Raw genomic sequence first — 17,546 nt, 5'->3', positions numbered from 1 at the left:
AGGCCGTCTAGAATTTCCATGGTAATATAACTTTCTTGTACTGACATACGGATACTCATTGAAAATTAATGTTAAAATGTGTTACATAAAACTCTCCAGGAAAATATCAGTAAATTAAGATAAAACACCTAAATTAGTATTTCTAGAAAATGACTTAGATATTGAATTTTTCCCTTCAATGCAAGACACAGCTGGAATTAGGGTTAAAATGGATGAAAGGAATGTACATGTCAGCAAATCCCTTGTGGAAAGCACAGCTAGAATTTATATAATGGATTAAAGTGGAAAAGTTCACACTTTGATATTACTATCGTATGTTATAATCATCTTTATTTGTCTCTTGCAGAATGATTCCAGGTTTGAGGTCACTACCGATATTAAAACGCAGCTTAAAGTATTTGAACAACTTGACTCATTAGAAAGAAAGAGAAGAGAAGAACAAGAAAGAGAAATACTGATGAGAGCTGCAAAGGTAGGAAACTGTTTTGGAATTTAATAATTAAATAACCTAGCAGACGATGTGAGCGCAATGTCATCCTGTAGGCCTATCGTCAATATAGCGAAACAAAAGTTTTCCTCTTGGGTGGATTGCCATCTGAGAAATTCTACAAGGACTTATAACTCAGGTGCAAGGAGTTTTGGAATTTACATCATTAAATAACCTAGCAGACGATGTGAGCGCAATGTCATGCTGTAGGCCTATCGTCAATATAGCGAAACAAAAGTTTTCCTCTTGGGTGGATTGCCATCTGAGAAATTCTACAAGGACTTATAACTCAGGTGCAAGGAGTTTTAGAATTTACATCATTAAATAACCTAGCAGACGATGTGAGCGCAATGTCATGCTGTAGGCCTATCGTCAATATAGCGAATCAAAAGTTTTCCTCTTGGGTGGATTGCCAACTGAGAAATTCTACAAGGACTTGTAACTCAGGTGCAAGGAGTGAATGGTAAAAGGGATGTTTGACTAGTCAAGGGTTATTCTATACCAGGTCAAATGTTCTATCGCAAAAGACAGTAACATACCGTAGCATTCCATCTGTATGCATATATTCCTCTAAACTTTTTTTGTTGAAGAAAGAGATGAAAGTCAAACACCCTCCACAAAACATTGGAATTTGAGCAAATATATTACTGATACAGGCAGCTGTACTAACATGGATTATTATTGTAATGTTTTTGTGGAGGGTGTCTGCCATTCGTCTCTTTCGTCAAAAAAAACCTTCTTTAGAGGCATAGTTGTAGATGGAATTCAATGGTAGTTTAAATCTCTTTGTATGCTACAACTTTTTTTCCATGATGTGAGTCAAGTAGAAAGCAGCAATGACAAAAGGAAGTACATGGTTAGTGATGTAACTAGAAGAGATGCCCTTTTACCATGTATTAGGGCTGACTGAAGAGGTTCAATTAATAAACCCCCATAGGGTTATATAGGGGTCAAAAATTAATCATGCTCCGATTTGATTCAATGGCATATCAAATTATCCGTCTGGTTGTAAGGATTACAAAAATATAATTTTTAATCCTGTACATTGTACAGGATTAAAAATTATATTTTTGTAATGTACAACCTGTACAACCTGTGGTTGTGGAGTTATGTGCCAAAAAGGGTCGAAGGTCAATTTTGAATTTGTACAGGGGTCAAAAATTAAAGTTGCTCAGATTTTCATGAAATTTGTACCAAATTGTTTGTCTAGCTTCAGGCTGTGAGAAAAAGATAAGTTTTCACTACCTTTTTTGGATTCAGCAGGTCCAAATTAGTAAAGATACCTTGGTGATCAACTTTTACTCAAAAATGCTTCAACAATTTTATATAAGCACATATTTGAGATTTTCCTCTAGACTATAAGGTTCTGAAGATATTATAGCACTTGACAATGCCATTCTGAGAAATAAACCCATGAACTGCGCTATTCCAGTTGAAATCCACACACCCCCTATGGAAGACATGACCTTAATCTCACAAACAGGGGATATAGTTTTCAAATGAAGTCATTTGAAATTCACACTCCCTTTGTGGGAGATTAAGGTCATGTCTTCCGTAGTGGAATGGCACATTTCTCCAATTACACACCACTGAATTTAGATTTGCAAAAAGTCACCAGGAAATTTGTGATTAAGTGGGCCTCATTTTCTCAAATATTTTTATTTTATATAAGTAATATGGCTGCCTTGTCAGAGATTTGCCATTTTCGTATGGTATCTTTCTAAGGCCTATATAATCACAATTAGAGCTGCTTTATTCGCTTTGTGCGTATTGTTAGAGAACAGTCCGATTTTTTTTTCAACATATTGCATGATTATTTGTCACTAAAGGAAGGAAACTTTTGTGTGTGTGTGCATATTGAAGTCATTTATTTTAAAGCAAAATGGTCCTTCTAGTGTTGACCAACTTTGTTTTTTTAAGGGTACAAGAGGTATTCAGCCAAAAACCTGATTTCATTATCTAAATCAATATATTATTGAAAAATAACACTATGTTTTGAAAAAGTTCATTCTACAAATCATATACTCTGAAAACTTGCTTGATTTATTGTTGTTAATGAATTATGTACGTTTTACAAAAGTGTTGTTGTTTCAGCCCTCTTTACAACATAACTCGAAAACCACAGGACCTACAAAAATATTTGTGATATTTGAATTCTTCTACACGCTCGCTATGAAATGATCAATGCAATTTTTGCCAAAGCTCACTTCCCATTTGCAAGATGCTGTGAACTACCAAATCACAACATTTTAAAATAGTTGCTAACCTTATCCTTAACCTGAGGTACCATGCCAATGATGTAACTCAAGGATACTACTTTTTGAGGATATGCTTTAATTAGAGAAATGTATACCTGAATACTTTACCAAAATGCTGTGCAAAGTTGTATGTAAAGTAGAGTTTTAAATTCTTCTGTGGTGTGTGCTGTGCATCAGTGTGCATCAAGCGTATAATGAGCATGCATACAGAAGTGATGCACACTCATGGAATATCACGGTGACTGGATGATCATCGTTCATGACAAGAAGACGGTTGACACATTGGTGGTCATTGGTGCGTAGAAGGGGAGGATACGTCACCTCTTCTATGCGATCACCGATCGCTAGCGAGTTTCCGGACCACAAGAATTTTAAAAATTTATTTACGCCTAAAACTGATTGAAAACATTTGTTGTAGCGGCCTTTGTACTTATACTTGATCAGAAACCAACCTTGACCAATGTTGATTGATTTTCATCCCTTCCTTCCACAGAGCCGGTCTAAGCAAGAGGATCCTGAGCAGCTGAAACTGAAGCAGAGAGCCAAGGAGATGCAACAGATGGAACTAGAACAAATGAGACAAAAAGAAGCGAATTTGACGGCGTTGGCAGCCATTGGCTCTCGTAAGAAGAGGAAAGTTGACTCGCCTACACCTGGGAGCGTACCAGGTGGTCCAGGACAGGTAAGCAGGGCTGTACCTTTTTAAGGCTTTAACCCCCTGAGCACTACCTGCTGATCTAATATTGCCTCTGATTGGTCAATTACATGATATCTTCACTTTCATCACTAATCAGAATGGAGCTTTGCAAATAAGTCACCCCAATTTTTTTGTGTGGTGAAATTATTCTAACAATGTTGCTGATTGGGCTAATTGATAATGAAAACTTCTTTTTGACCAATCAGCAGGTAGTTCTCATGGGGTTAAGAGTTATAATAAAACATACTTTAGTCAGGGTGCGTGCAGAACCTTGAAAAGCCAAAAAAGTGCTTGAAAGTACTTGAAAATCAAAATGCCTTTTCAAGGCCTTGAAAGGCTTGGAATTTTGTTGAAAAGTCCTTGAAATTTATGGAAAGTCCTTAAAGAAAAAATGTGCTGAAACAATAAAAATTTATGTTACAAATAAGTAAGAAAAGAAGTTTGGAAATAAATCTGTCTTGTAGGCCTATATATTTTTCATTTTATGTAGGCTATATACACATTAACTCTTTCTGGACTCATATATTTCCAATTTTAAAATGAAAATTCCTTATAACCCTGACTGGATGACTCGACTAGATAAAGGTTCTCATTTAACATGCATGTGGTCAAATTTTTATCTTATTGAGAACACCTTTTCATGCCCAAAATTGATGAATTTTAGTCCATTATCGGACCAGCATGTTATATGATTGTGTCTGTTATAAGAACAAAAACTCATCTCTTTTTCCTCAATGAATATTACCCAAGTAAGAAGTATGTAATGTGTATTAATGAACGATGACGTTTGAGATGATGCTGGACTGATGATGCTGATGCTGTATAGGCCTATATGTATACTCTAATATCAAGTCATGTTTAAGTCTAAATGGAAACAAACTTCGGTCAAAGGTTTGATATGAACCTTTTAGCTGTATCCTTTGCCTTTGTGTAGCCGTCGTTGTGAACATGGGGGTGGGGTGGTGGTGGTGGGGGGGGGGGGGGTGGGTGGGGGGTGAGTGAGTGTGTGTAGGCCTATGTATTTCCTTTGGGATAGGCCTACTATTGTAGTCCCAATTTGTAGTGACATCACTCTGTATGTTTAACATACCGAATTTTACAAATTACTCTTATCATACAAGGTATTCTTCATGCACATTCATTAGTACCCCCCCCCCCCCATGTGGACCCCCTCCCACATACCCAAAGAGGGGTGGGGGTCAAAAATTTGTTGAATCATTGTTTTTATATTGCACATTATATATATCAATTTCAATCATGTAGGCCATGTTAAGCCAAAAAAACACTTTGAAGAATGTCTCTCATGTACAAAAGTATAGGAAACTGAACATTTAAAACCATGTTTTTAGGATGAAGGAAGCATTTTTTCAAAAAAAGTCTAAAATAGGTTTTAATGTCAAAAATGGTCTCTTTTGGGGTGCTAAATCTGCTAAAATGTTTGTCGTCCTGAAATTTTAACCAAAAAGCACATTGACCATCAAGGCCCAGGATGGGTTGCCAGTTGGTGGGGGTGGGTGGAGTGGGGTGGGGGAGGTAGTGGATGCAAGCACAAATGCTTAATTATTGTTTTATTTTTCTGCTTCACATATCAACATCAGCCATATTGGTCATGTAATAAAGCCAAAAAACATTTTTTTAGAGGGTCTCTTGTGCATAAAAGTATAGGAAACTCGAAACTTTAAAGCATGTTTTCTGGAAGAAGGAAGCACTTTTTACTAAAAGTGTAGAACAAGACAGGAGCTTTGAAATGTTCTTTTTACCCTCTGAAATGGCCTTTCCTGTGGTGCTAAATGTACATGTGCTAAATGTTTTCTGTATTTTTTAGCAAATTTTGCATGCTTTATCAGGGTTTTCAAGTACTTGATCAGGTTTTAATTTTGTGAATTAGCACGCTGCTCCCACCAGCAAATAAGGGCATGGAACCTTAATTCTTGTTGGGATTTCAGCGAAGGGAGCTCTCTATTTGCACATGAAATGTACCCCAAGGCAGAGGAGCCCATATACAAGTGCGCCATTAGGCGATTTTGTATGGTATATGTGCCGTCACAACTGTGTGCAGTCCAAATGCCATGGTAACTCTACAGATTACAGTGTCAAATTATGGGAAAAGACCTTTCAAAAAGAAATGAGTTTACCACTTGGATGATGTTGCATAAAATTCACGCTTTATTCTGTATTGGAAAGCTTTGCGACAACCTTCTAATAATTATATAACTGGGATATTGTGATTCTGAATTTGCAGTCAAGTACAACCCTACCTCCAGAGGGCAGTCTTTTGCTATCTCATTAAATATGCACATATTCTCAAAACAGCTGCTATCATGATCCATGATGAAGTAGGTGCTCAAAATGATGTTGAAAACATTTAAGAAATTTGTTTGAGGGATAAGAAGTGGAGTATGTTGAATTAGTATGTTTTAAATTTTAAATATTCTTGACTACTAGTATTTGGTTGATATCAATATTTGACACCATAGAATATGTATTTGTGGTATTTGACTGATATATAAGCACTCAGTTACCATCTTTATGGCATGGGGTGGTGAGATGCTTGCATTAGGGGCAACATACAGGTAGTAGCTTGCCTTTGTTGAGCCCCTGGGAGGGTCTGAGACAGAAGCACACAATTCTCTAGCAGGGAACTGTTATAGTGACAGGTGGAACACCAGAAATGGCCTTACAAGATGCATTATAGGCCTGGGAAACTTGAGCATTCTATAGTAGTGTGATAGTGGAGGCTGCGCATCGGTGTATTGGTTGCAAAAGTCCATTGCTGGCAAATCTGAGCTCAATATGTGAGGTGGTACACAGTGCCATAACACAATTCAGACTACACTCTCACCATTCCTTTTGCCTAAAATTGAATCCAATCTGTAAGAACCCTGCATGTTGCAGGAATTTCTGCTATTTCTGGCTTTTTTTCCCTTTTCTCTTGGAAGTTACTTATTATTAGAATAAGCATAAGACAGTCGTTAGGCCAGCAGCTAATGAGCTCAATCGGCATATTGTGTAATGTGCTAATCTCATGGTTTCTCGCTCGCAATTATTGTGCAGTTTACACTAGGGATGGGTTATTCCGTTTATTTTCCGACGTAGTACATGTTTAACGCATCAGTGATGCGTACGTTTAACATATTAACACACATTGATCCAACCCCGTCTGGTGGCAAGATTTCATGAATATACGATAGGTGCGGTGCACCTCACAAAACAGGAATTTCTAACAGAATATACTTGTACCAATGGCACCGTACATAAGGTAAAATTTGCAATGTCAACGGCCCAAACATGTCAGAAACTATGCATTATTTCGACGTATTAGTGTTAAATAATGAATGTTTTGAGGTCGTCTTCAGATTTTGTTACTTTCAACTGTTGATTAGCATTGAAGAATGGAAAATTGAAGGTTGAAAATGACTTGCATGTTACACGTTTACCGCAATTGCTAAATGTTTAACGGATCATGCATGCGTTTAACGGTACATGCGTTTAACACAGGGTTCGCAGGTTTTTGCCGCAGGTGGAAAAAACCGCGGTTTTAACCATGGTTTTAACCGCTTGGCAAAAAACAGTTTTTGCCAGTTTTTGCCGGCAAAAATGGCAAAAACTAAAAAAGTGATTTAAAGTTCAGATTTTTGATCTCAAAATGAATTATTAAATTAAAAAATTATTTTCTGGAGTGTAACAAGGCCAGATTTTGTAATTAAAAATAACATATTAAGAAATTAAAGGCATGCATTTTCATTGCTCACTTAGGCATTTAACTGAAATCTGGCATATCAAATTCAAAACTTTTTCATTTTAAGGACTTGATGAGACAAAAAATATGTTGAATGATTCATTAAAAGTTGTATGTTTACTGTTTATGAGCTTTCTGTGTACTTGTTAACATTTGAGTGACTATACATAAGTTTTTGCCATTTTTTTGCCATTTTTGCAGGTTTAAACCAGGCAAAAACTGGCAAAAACAGGTTTTTGCCAGTTATTGCCACTTTGTCGGCAAAAACAGGTTTTTGCCGGCAAAAACCGAACCCTGGTTTAACATTGAATTCCCATGCCTAGTTTACACAAGTGAGCATTGGCTCACCTGAAAGATATGGTATATACTGGCCAACGACATAGATGTAGATTGTCGAGCTCGAGCTACTATGTTTCTGTTTCATTGAAAATCACACACTGAACAACCCATTATAAATTAACTGAAGGGACCTAACAAAAACAGCACCAAATACTAGTTAAATGCTAACTGAATTTACTGTAGCATGTATGGATAAATGCATTTAAATGAATTTCATATTTTAGCACATTCAATTTTACTGGGTACCATTGTTTTAGCTTAATATTGCTGAATAATAAAGGCAAGCATACTCCTAAATCAGTAAATCTACTACATCTGTCCCGTTGCCATACAAACTCTACCACAATGGCGAATGAAGCCGACTGTCTCGCAAAAGCGGTAGCGTTCATTGTTAAGCACAGACCTGTAAGATCTCTGATTTTTAGCGGAATTCTGATTTTTTCATTTTTCTAACGGATTTCAATTTTTTTAAAATTATAACATCAAAAATCAAAATAGTGTCTGTACTTCTTTAGCATAAAACAATTTGAGAAAAGAGACTAACGATGCTTGAAAGGTCATGAAACGCAGGTCATAACATCAGCGCGATATTCTTTGATTCCTCGTCCTTACTCATTGTGTAATATGTTTGTTTGGAAAAGCGCCCATCGGAATGATGTTATGTCGCTGTGGTCCCTGTGGGGAAATATGTGATTGTCCGTAAGTGATTTTCAATCCAAACCATCCATCGGAAGTTTCACATTTGATTTCATAAAAATCATATGGAATTAAGAGAAGATACATCATGGCTACCATAAAATGTAATTTTGTCGAGGGAAGCTCACACTTAGGCAATGAAATGCGAGCTTATAATCTTCAATTTATCATGTTTTATTGCTGGTGAAATACGCACGGAATAGCATTGAATTTGTACTGTAGTTTGGTAGGTAAATTTTCCAATTTTTTTAAAAACCACACTGGTAGATAAATTTCCCGATTTTTTTTAAAAGCCCACTCACAGGCCTGTAAGCATTGACAAAACCTACCAGATTAGAGGATGTGCTTGCGTTCTTTTAATTTAGCAATAATTACATAAAATCAGGGTACATTGTACTCTGGGAAATTTAATGCGTTTAAGTACATAATTTTTTTTAACTTTGTCTTCCTGTGTATACACGAAAGTAGATCTCATGGCGAATTTGGTAGTATTTGGTGCTGTGTTTCATAACCTGTTTTTTATTTCATTTGAGTAATTCAGGGTTTGATTTATAAACATATACTAGCAACAAGCAACCTGGAGCAAAAATGGGCCTTACAAGGTGCATTGGAGGCCTGTGGATCTTGAGTATTCTATAGTAGTGTGATAGTGGAGGCAGCCAATTGGATGGTGTTGCATGAAAGCCACGCTTTATTCTGTATTGGAAAGCATTTTGCCACAATTTGGCATGTGACAACCATCTAATAACTATAACTTGGATATTGTGGTGGTGAATTTGCAGTCAAGTACAAACCTACCTCCAGAGGGCAGTCTTTTACCATTGATCTCATTAAATATGCACATATTCTCTAAACAGCTGCTATCACAACCCATGATGAAGCTGGTGCTCAAAATGTGGTTCAAAATATTATAGAAAATTATTTGAGGGCTAAGAGATGGGGTATGTTGAATTATTATGTACAAAAATTTAAATATTCTTGAGATCAATATTTGACACCATAGAATATGTATTTGTGGTATTTGACTGATTTATAAGCACTCAGGCACCATGTTATGGCATGGGGTGGTGAGATGCTTGCATTAGGGGCAACATACAGGTAGTAGCTTGCCTTTGATGAGCCCCTGGGAGGGTCTGAGACAGAAGCACACAATTCTCTAGCAGGGAACTGTTATAGTGACAGGTGGAACACCAGAAATGGCCTTACAAGATGCATTATAGGCCTGGGAAACTTGAGCATTCTTAGCAGTGTGATAGTGGAGGCTGCGCATCGGTGTATTGGTTGCAAAAGTCCATTGCTGGCAAATCTGAGCTCAATATGCGAGGTGGTACACAGTGCCATAACACAATTCAGACTACACTCTCACCATTCCTTTTGCCTAAAATTGAATATGTGGATGTTCTGGATGTTATTTGCGGTTTTTTTGCCAGTGATTCATACTAAACAAGAAAAGAAGTTGCCAGTTGAGCATTCTGTAATCTTAACACTTTGCTTTTGTGCCCAGACTGAACAAGATCGCAGTCCAAAAGTTACTTTTGAAATAATTCATTGTCATTACATTTTAAGACTTACGTGTTTGTTTTTCTTGTTGTTATTTTTGCAGGCAACTGGAAGTTCTTTCTTAACTAATTTGTCAACACCAAGCTCTACATCTAGGAGGAGACCGGTAAGATATTGTACCCATGATTATACACTTGTTCATAAATGGGACACCGTCTACAGATTTGGAGGGTCCATGTTTTGGGACGATTAATAATGGTACATAGTCTACATTACCAGTTGTTATTCATGGACCCAGGGGAGGGTCTACATGTTGACAAACAAAAATTGCAATAAAGCCATAGTGTTTGATCTTATAATATGAAATTGGTTCAATTTTTTCAAACCTGAGTTTTTGGCATATTTGTTTATGATAATATCCCATCATACACCTAAAATTGAAGCAACCAGATTGTTTGCAGGTCAACAGAGCAATTTTGACATAAAGTCGTAATTATGACTTTAAGGGCAGAATAATGGGAGAGAACATGGACCTTTTCGAGCATCATTATTTCTTAATTGTATGTCCAAAGTATATAAAACTATACATTTTTGGAAAGGAAATGAGTCAAGGAATCCCATGGTGACGTCAGAGTTTTTCAAAAATCTCGAGTTTTTGAAAAAATCACAAAAAATCACTTTTTTACCCCAACTTTTTTGTGACAACTTAAAAAGAAATCCGTTTGGAGTAAAAAAAAATTCAGTTAGCTTTTTATGAAGAAGAGACATGAACTTAGGGAAGGTTTTCTCATTTTTTCAAAATATTTTTTTTAAACAAAAATATACACCATATTGAAATAAACACGTGAAAAAAACAATTTTGTCACTTTATTCAGCTAAAAATTGCACATAATGGTGTATATTTTTGTTTAAAAAAATATTTTGAAAAAATGAGAAAACCTTCCCTAGACATTGATGTACTCTAAACGATGGTGCTTGCATATTTTTCGAGTTATCTTGTCACAAAAATCGTGCAATATTGTCAAAAGTGAACTATGAGAAATCGACGTTTTAGTAAAAAAATGTCAAAATTATGCACAAAATGTCCTTATATTTTAGAACGGCAAGACTTTCACGCTTGTAAAAGCTGTATATGGTGCATGGTCTAAATATGCATCTTTTTGCACCAATGAATATATAATGTCTGCTTTTAGTGTGCCAAAATTCAAAATAATTAAAAAATCTAAGTGGCATTTTGACTGCAAATTTTTGTTTTGTTTACACCGCATTTGCCAGCATTAACAACATACCGAATGCGCCTTGACTGCGGTGGACATACGTGCAGAGTTGCGCCGCATCACGCGACGCGAATCGCGCACGTAATCACAATATTGCGCATTCGCATTTCTGACTCATTATTTCCCGCCAATTTATTAAGCTGTCTTGAGCCATGTGACTTTTTAGAGTTGAAAAGAGTGAAATAAATCAAGCAAAAATACGTGTAAATATTAACAAGTTGTATTTTATCAGTTTCAAGTGAAAGAATACATCTTAGTGTTGATAAATATCAAGAAATCTCAAATTCGGGCGTGGACGAATGTGTCTTCCATTACTCTGGCCTTAACACCCCCATAGAACTCAATAATTAACGGCCAAAATTGCAAGTGGGGTTTCTTTCACTTTACCTTGGTATTTCAGCTAAAAATGGACATTAACTCTTCTTGGCAGTTATTACTAATATTATTTCAGCATTTTGGGCAAAGAATAACAAAATTAGAATTTGACTCAGGATGAATCGTACACTATGGCTTGAAAGTGTAGTGAGAATCGCACCTGCTATTATCATCAATTTCATTTGAATTGTCTCATTTTCTTATCATTACCACAGATGCCTAGAATCAAGAGGGTCAATCTCAGAGATGTGTTATTCCTACTGGAGCAGGAAAGAGAAATGAAGAAATCACAGCTGCTATTTAAATCCTTTTTGAAATAATCTACTATCAATTCCCTTATAACCCACCCAATTTGCCTGGTTCACGCCACATCATGAGGAGGTAGCGTATAGTTCCACCGTGGGATGGATACGAGACATGGCCTATCAAGTGAGAAGTGGGTATTTAGAGGTTGCCTCTATGATACCCTGAATCAGGTCGCAGGTCGCAGGGTGAGGATGTCAAGCACATAGTGTCACCATGGAAGACTTCACGTATTGAGAAGTGGCAGTTCAGAATATACACCATCGCCACATGACACCCCATCATGAGGATGTCAAGATTGTGTATAGTTTCATCACAGAACTATCGAGCAAGAGAGATATTTCAAGATTCCTCTATAGCGCATACCCTGGACCACGACACATACACTTCTCAGCATGGACCCTTCGGATGCACTTACCTATGTGTACGCACAGGTCAGGCTAGGATCACGCGATGCTACACGGTTTTGTTCAAAGTACGAGGTACCAATATTTCACGAGGCAGTTCAATTAGGTAATCGGAACCCCAATTGTGTATTTTGGCAATACACGGGCTACAATCGGCAAAGAGTGACAGAACGCTGATAAGTAATTCAGTTTCACCACCGATCACAAGGTGTGACGTACATGTATTCAGAAAGGTACTTCAACGGCACCTGTATCAGAGAAGGCATTTTCCACTGAGTAATCAAGAAGAGTAATTGCTTGTACTCGTTGTTCAAGAGTTGAATGGACAAATGACATGTATGAGTCCATGGGTGTCTTCAGGCCTGTAGCCAGGGGTACGGGGTGCATCAAAAACATTGTTGAAATCAGCCCTTTTTTGAACAATTTTCAGGGTTTGAGTTTTGAATATAATAGGCGTGTTACAAATCGTACTTCTGGAAATGTTAAGGCGGCTGTCAGGCGTGCTATATAATTGCACTCAGTAAAAAGTTTAGGAATTGAGGTGTGCTATAAATCGCACTCAGACAGACGATTTAAGGTGTACGATCGCACTCACGTGCCTTAAAACTCGATCCCTGATTTTTTTTCAAAAGGTTCACTTTTCATCCCCCGAACCCCTTAAAATAAATTGTGGCTATGGGTCTGTGTGTCTTTCACTGATTGTTATGCAAGTACTGTTAAAAGTGTGGTAACTCTGTGAACTGGTCGTAACTTACAAACTGTGCGTACAGTTTGTCTCATAATAGAGTTTGCGACTTGTAAACGGTATGTAAGTCAGCAAGAGTCATGGTGTAAATTCATTGTAACTAGTGCCACGTACCGTTTGTGAGAACCGTACTTAAATACATCTTAGTGAAACTCAACCCAGAGTGGAATATGCACCATAAATTTGTCCATTCAAATTTGAACATAGAGAATCATGCTAATGATATATTGTAGATGTATGGGAAGAAAGTAAATGTGGGTTTCTGATAGATGATAATTAAGTAAGGTTGTTTTCTTAAGTAAAGAAATAATAATTAAAATGATACTTTTATGTCAATAATTATATGTGATGTGATCAAGCAAAATCAGTCCGAAATCGGAAATGTTGATTTTCAGATATAGCCAAACAAAGGAAATAATTTCTTTTGCTGTTTGTGTTGGAAACACTTCAACTGTTCATATCTTTGGAACTAAATGGTCAATTTCTATGGGGTGTTTTGCAAAATGTAGCTTTGCAAATGCCTCATACAATCATGTAGAAAACTGAAAATTGAATGTGCCTGACTTCATTTGCTTGATCACACCACATATGAAGCCTTCTAAAACATTTTCTATAAACACCTTGATGTAAAAAAATAAATAAATAAAATGAAAATTAAAATAGATGATCAGATAGAATAAATTCATCTGATCTGTACACTCACCTAGCTTATAGTCTGTCCAGGGAACAAACCAAAAGTTTGATGACGTCCTGAAAATGAGAGTGCTTTCATTAGGAGGCTGACTCCCCTCCATAAAATGCAAGTGTAAAAATTCCAACCAGAAAGATCAACTATGAATGTAATCGGACTTTTTTTCCGCTCCCCCTACCCAAATAACTTATTTATAGGATGTCATCATATTGATAGGTGGGTGCTTAATGGGGCATGGGCAGTTAATGTAATGAATACAAGTACACAAAAATGCATGGATCTTCCATAAATGGAGCGTTGTGTCATGTTGCCATTGCCAACATATGATAGAACATACTTAAGTTGTTAGAGATCATGCAGAGAGGCCACTTTCCAGGGTTTAGCCAGAATTCAGTTTTTTGTGAGTCTGTGTTTTTATTTATTTTATATTTTTGACCTGTTTAAGGGCTTTTTGGCCTGCTTTCATATGCTTTTTCGGGGTTTTCTCACCAGTTCAGGTTTTTTGAGTGAAACTGAGTGGCATCGCTGATTTAGAGAAAGATGGAACATGATTTTCGATCAGGTGTATGAGATAGCAAAGGCTAATCATGGATGGGGCCATTGTCTATTTTGTACTGGACAGACTATATAGTGTCATATTACATGTAGGTATAAACTTAGCCAAAATAATTTTGTCAGTCAATTGTAAACTTCATTTGAGCGTAGTGTTCAATTTGATCTGGTGACATATGATCATTTACAGAATAGCAAAGGGAGAAAGGTTGTGAATCTTGCATTTAAAGTGGTTTTCCTTGCCAATAACTTATTTTATTGTGCATGCAAGTACCTATCATGCAGTTGACAGGGAACAATTTCTTATAAACCATAATCACTACTGTGTACCGGCATGACAATTATTCTATAAACAGGACTTGCAGTTGTGGGGTTTTTTACTCCCAATTTTCATTTTTTTATTTATTTTAAATCCATTTTGGAACATTTTTTAAAATATTTTACACGCTTAATATTTCTTGTTTTTTTTCTCTTCAGGATTTCCCTCTTTATTTTTCATTTAAATGGATTTGCATGCCTGATTGATTTACATATAAATCTTGGTGTACATTACCAGATTCTTGTGGTACTCTGTGTGTACCAGTGAGGTACCTTGGCGACGGTGTACTTGTGCAGGCAGCCAACTTCACAAGTCACAAGTACTCGCCCTCCTCCGTACCTGAACATTGCCTGAATTTAATTTAATCCATGATAACGGTCCGTTGTGACCAAAACTTGTTTTGTTATTATTGCCACTAAAATCAAGCAGCAAATTTTGTCATTGCAAATCATTTGACAGAGTAACAAATCCAAAATCAGGGGTGATGGCCAGTATGTAAAAAAACAAAAAGAGAGAAAAATATCATGTACAATAAATGAGGCTGTAGTTTGCGTAATTGGTCGTGATCAGAGATAGCGTTTAAAGTGAAATTTATACCTCCACTCAATCATCTGATGGAGTAACAAATCCAAAATCAGGAATGACCTGTATGTAAAAAAAAAACGAGAGAAAAATATCAAGATGTTTATATCATGTACAATAAATCAGGCTGTAGTTTGTAGGTCATGATCAGAGATAGCGTTTAAAATGCAATTTATACCTCTCCAGTGCTACCCCTGGGTATGACACAGTAAAAATGTAAAAACTGAATGTAAGAAAGAATATACCGGTAGTACATAACACAAGCCAACTATTTTATTACTGATAGTGTCTGTCCAACTGAACCTAGTCTTCTTAGATGATATGACATTAGCTTCAGTATTACAAACATAAAGTCACTGGGAGGGAAAAACCTCATATGTACTTTTGGCCCTTGAACATGAATAAAGGTGTAGACTTTATGTTGAAGAGTTTGCTTCATCCATGTTCAAGGGCCAAAGTACATGCAGGAAAAAACTCATATTTACTTTTGGCCCTTGAACATGGATAAAGCCTTGTAGGTGTAGACTTTATATTGAAGCGTTTGCTTCATCCATGTTCAAGGGCCAAATGTACATAAAAGAGTTTTCCCGCCCAGCGACGATAAACAGTGCAACATATTGGACCAACTTGGCACTCTGGACACCTTGGACATTTCATTATTTGCTATTATAAAAGGCAAAGGTCATTACCCTTTGAAGGCTACTCAATTCTGTGCTTTGTTTGCCTTCGAGTTTGGTATATTGATGTTGTGGCAGTATCGAATCGCCTGTGATAATATAATCCTACAGACCATATACACACGCGTACGGTTTGTCGGGACATTGAAACATCAACATCACAACCAAGCTTAAGGTGAAAATAAGTATAAAGCATTTTTGTTCTCTGTGGTCTTTTATTTGTAAGGTTAAATGATTTACTTGAGATAAGAAATGCATCTGGGTCTACAGAGAACAAAGCTTGTGGTTAGGCTATGCAAGTGGTAACTTCGTGTTGAACCTTTGCACAGTCATTTCAAAACGGGGTTCTACTTGCGAAGTACATGTTATGCTGTATACACATTGCAAAAAAGTAATCTGGTTCGTTATGTGCATGCATTTGCACACAGAACTTTGTTTTGGTCGCAGGATGGCAGATCAGTGCAAAAGGTCAATACCATTACCCATGCCAAGTTTGCTGGCAAAAGGGACAATAGTCAGTGAGGTATACACTATTTTCCCTCCACGAGTGACAGGCATACATGATGGGATGGGAGTTAAGATTTGTCCTAGTCTGACCTGTTACTGGCTCTTGGTTCATTCTTGATCAAGTGTTTGCATCATGTATGTATACTACAGGCCATTTTGTATCATGATTGAAGACATGGTAAAGCATTTTGAAGTTTGAAATTTTACAAAAAATTGTAATCTATTTTCATCAGGTCAGCTGATATGTCTAGCAGAGCTCAAGTCAATTGGCGCAATATATATAGTTTAATCATTTTACTCATTCATACATCATGAAAATATATTTTAATTTCCTTTAAAAAAAGGTTAAAATCACAAATTCATTGGCAAAAAATCCTCATTATGGGCTTGAAAAGTTTTTCGCCTACCTGCAGTGAAATTGAACCAGGCGTGACTGCGTAGCTATACGCAAAAATATGTGCATGTAAATGTGACGTGATCAAGCTAAATGAGTCATCTGTCGCTAATATTGATTTTGAGATTTAGCCAATAATAGTGGTCAACTTCTTTTGTGTTGTGTTGTTCTGAGCAACACTAAAATGATCGTATCACAAATCAATGCATGAAATGTACGTATCAAAGCTCAGCTGCTGTTGGTTCATTGCATCATGAATATTAATAATTTTTCTGATGCACTTATCAAAGGTCAGCTGCTATTGGTTCATTGCATCATGAATATTAATACCATTTATGATGCACTTATCAAAGGTCAGCTGCTATTGGTTCATTGCATCATGAATATTGATACCATTTATGATGCACTTATCAAAGGTCAGCTGCTATTGGTTCATTGCATCATGAATATTAATACCATTTATGATGCACTTATCAAAGGTCAGCTGCTATTGGTTCATTGCATCATGAATATTAATACCATTTATGATGCACTTATCAAAGGTCAGCTGCTATTGGTTCATTGCATCATGAATAATTAATACCACTATGAATAGATATCAATGATATCTTTAAAATGAGAGTGACAATATGAAATGTCAAAATTTTGTAATTGTGTTGTTATTATGTAAATTATGTGATGATTTTGCTCATGGTGAGCACACAATTTAGAAAAAAAAACAGAATATATTATATAATGTCATGTACATTTTTGAATGAAAAGCAATGGATGAATGATGTGAGTATATGAACAGTAAAGTATTTATTTCTATGTTTGTGTTGTTTCCGATATAAAGGTATTTAACTTAGGCATTGGGTCTAGACTAAAGCCATGATTTCTCCGTGTTACAAAATTTAAAGTCTATGTTACAGATTGGACGATTTCCATGATTTTCTGTTTTCCACTATAAAGCACTGAAAAGTTAAAACAAACATGTTTTAAAAGTGTATTTTGTCTTAAAC

At 36.4% G+C, this 17,546-nt stretch overlaps 1 protein-coding gene across 1 annotated transcript in view; it reads left to right on the top strand.

Annotated features, from left to right (window-relative positions):
* Positions 1-11,823, top strand: part of LOC140135838 (transcription initiation factor TFIID subunit 4-like) — a 29,877-nt gene extending 18,054 nt beyond the window's left edge. The window contains exons 8-11 of the mRNA XM_072157477.1: positions 347-472; positions 3,239-3,427; positions 9,820-9,882; positions 11,584-11,823. Of these exons, the coding sequence (XP_072013578.1) occupies positions 347-472; positions 3,239-3,427; positions 9,820-9,882; positions 11,584-11,688 (483 nt within the window). The 3' untranslated portion in view covers positions 11,689-11,823. The remainder of the gene's footprint in view (positions 1-346; positions 473-3,238; positions 3,428-9,819; positions 9,883-11,583) is intronic.
* The last annotated feature ends 5,723 nt before the right edge of the window (positions 11,824-17,546 follow it).

The sequence above is a fragment of the Amphiura filiformis genome, chromosome 16, assembly GCF_039555335.1.
Source record: "Amphiura filiformis chromosome 16, Afil_fr2py, whole genome shotgun sequence".
Taxonomy (NCBI): domain Eukaryota; kingdom Metazoa; phylum Echinodermata; class Ophiuroidea; order Amphilepidida; family Amphiuridae; genus Amphiura; species Amphiura filiformis.
Note: the sequence above shows the minus strand (reverse complement) of the source record. Positions and strands in the feature narration are given on the sequence as shown.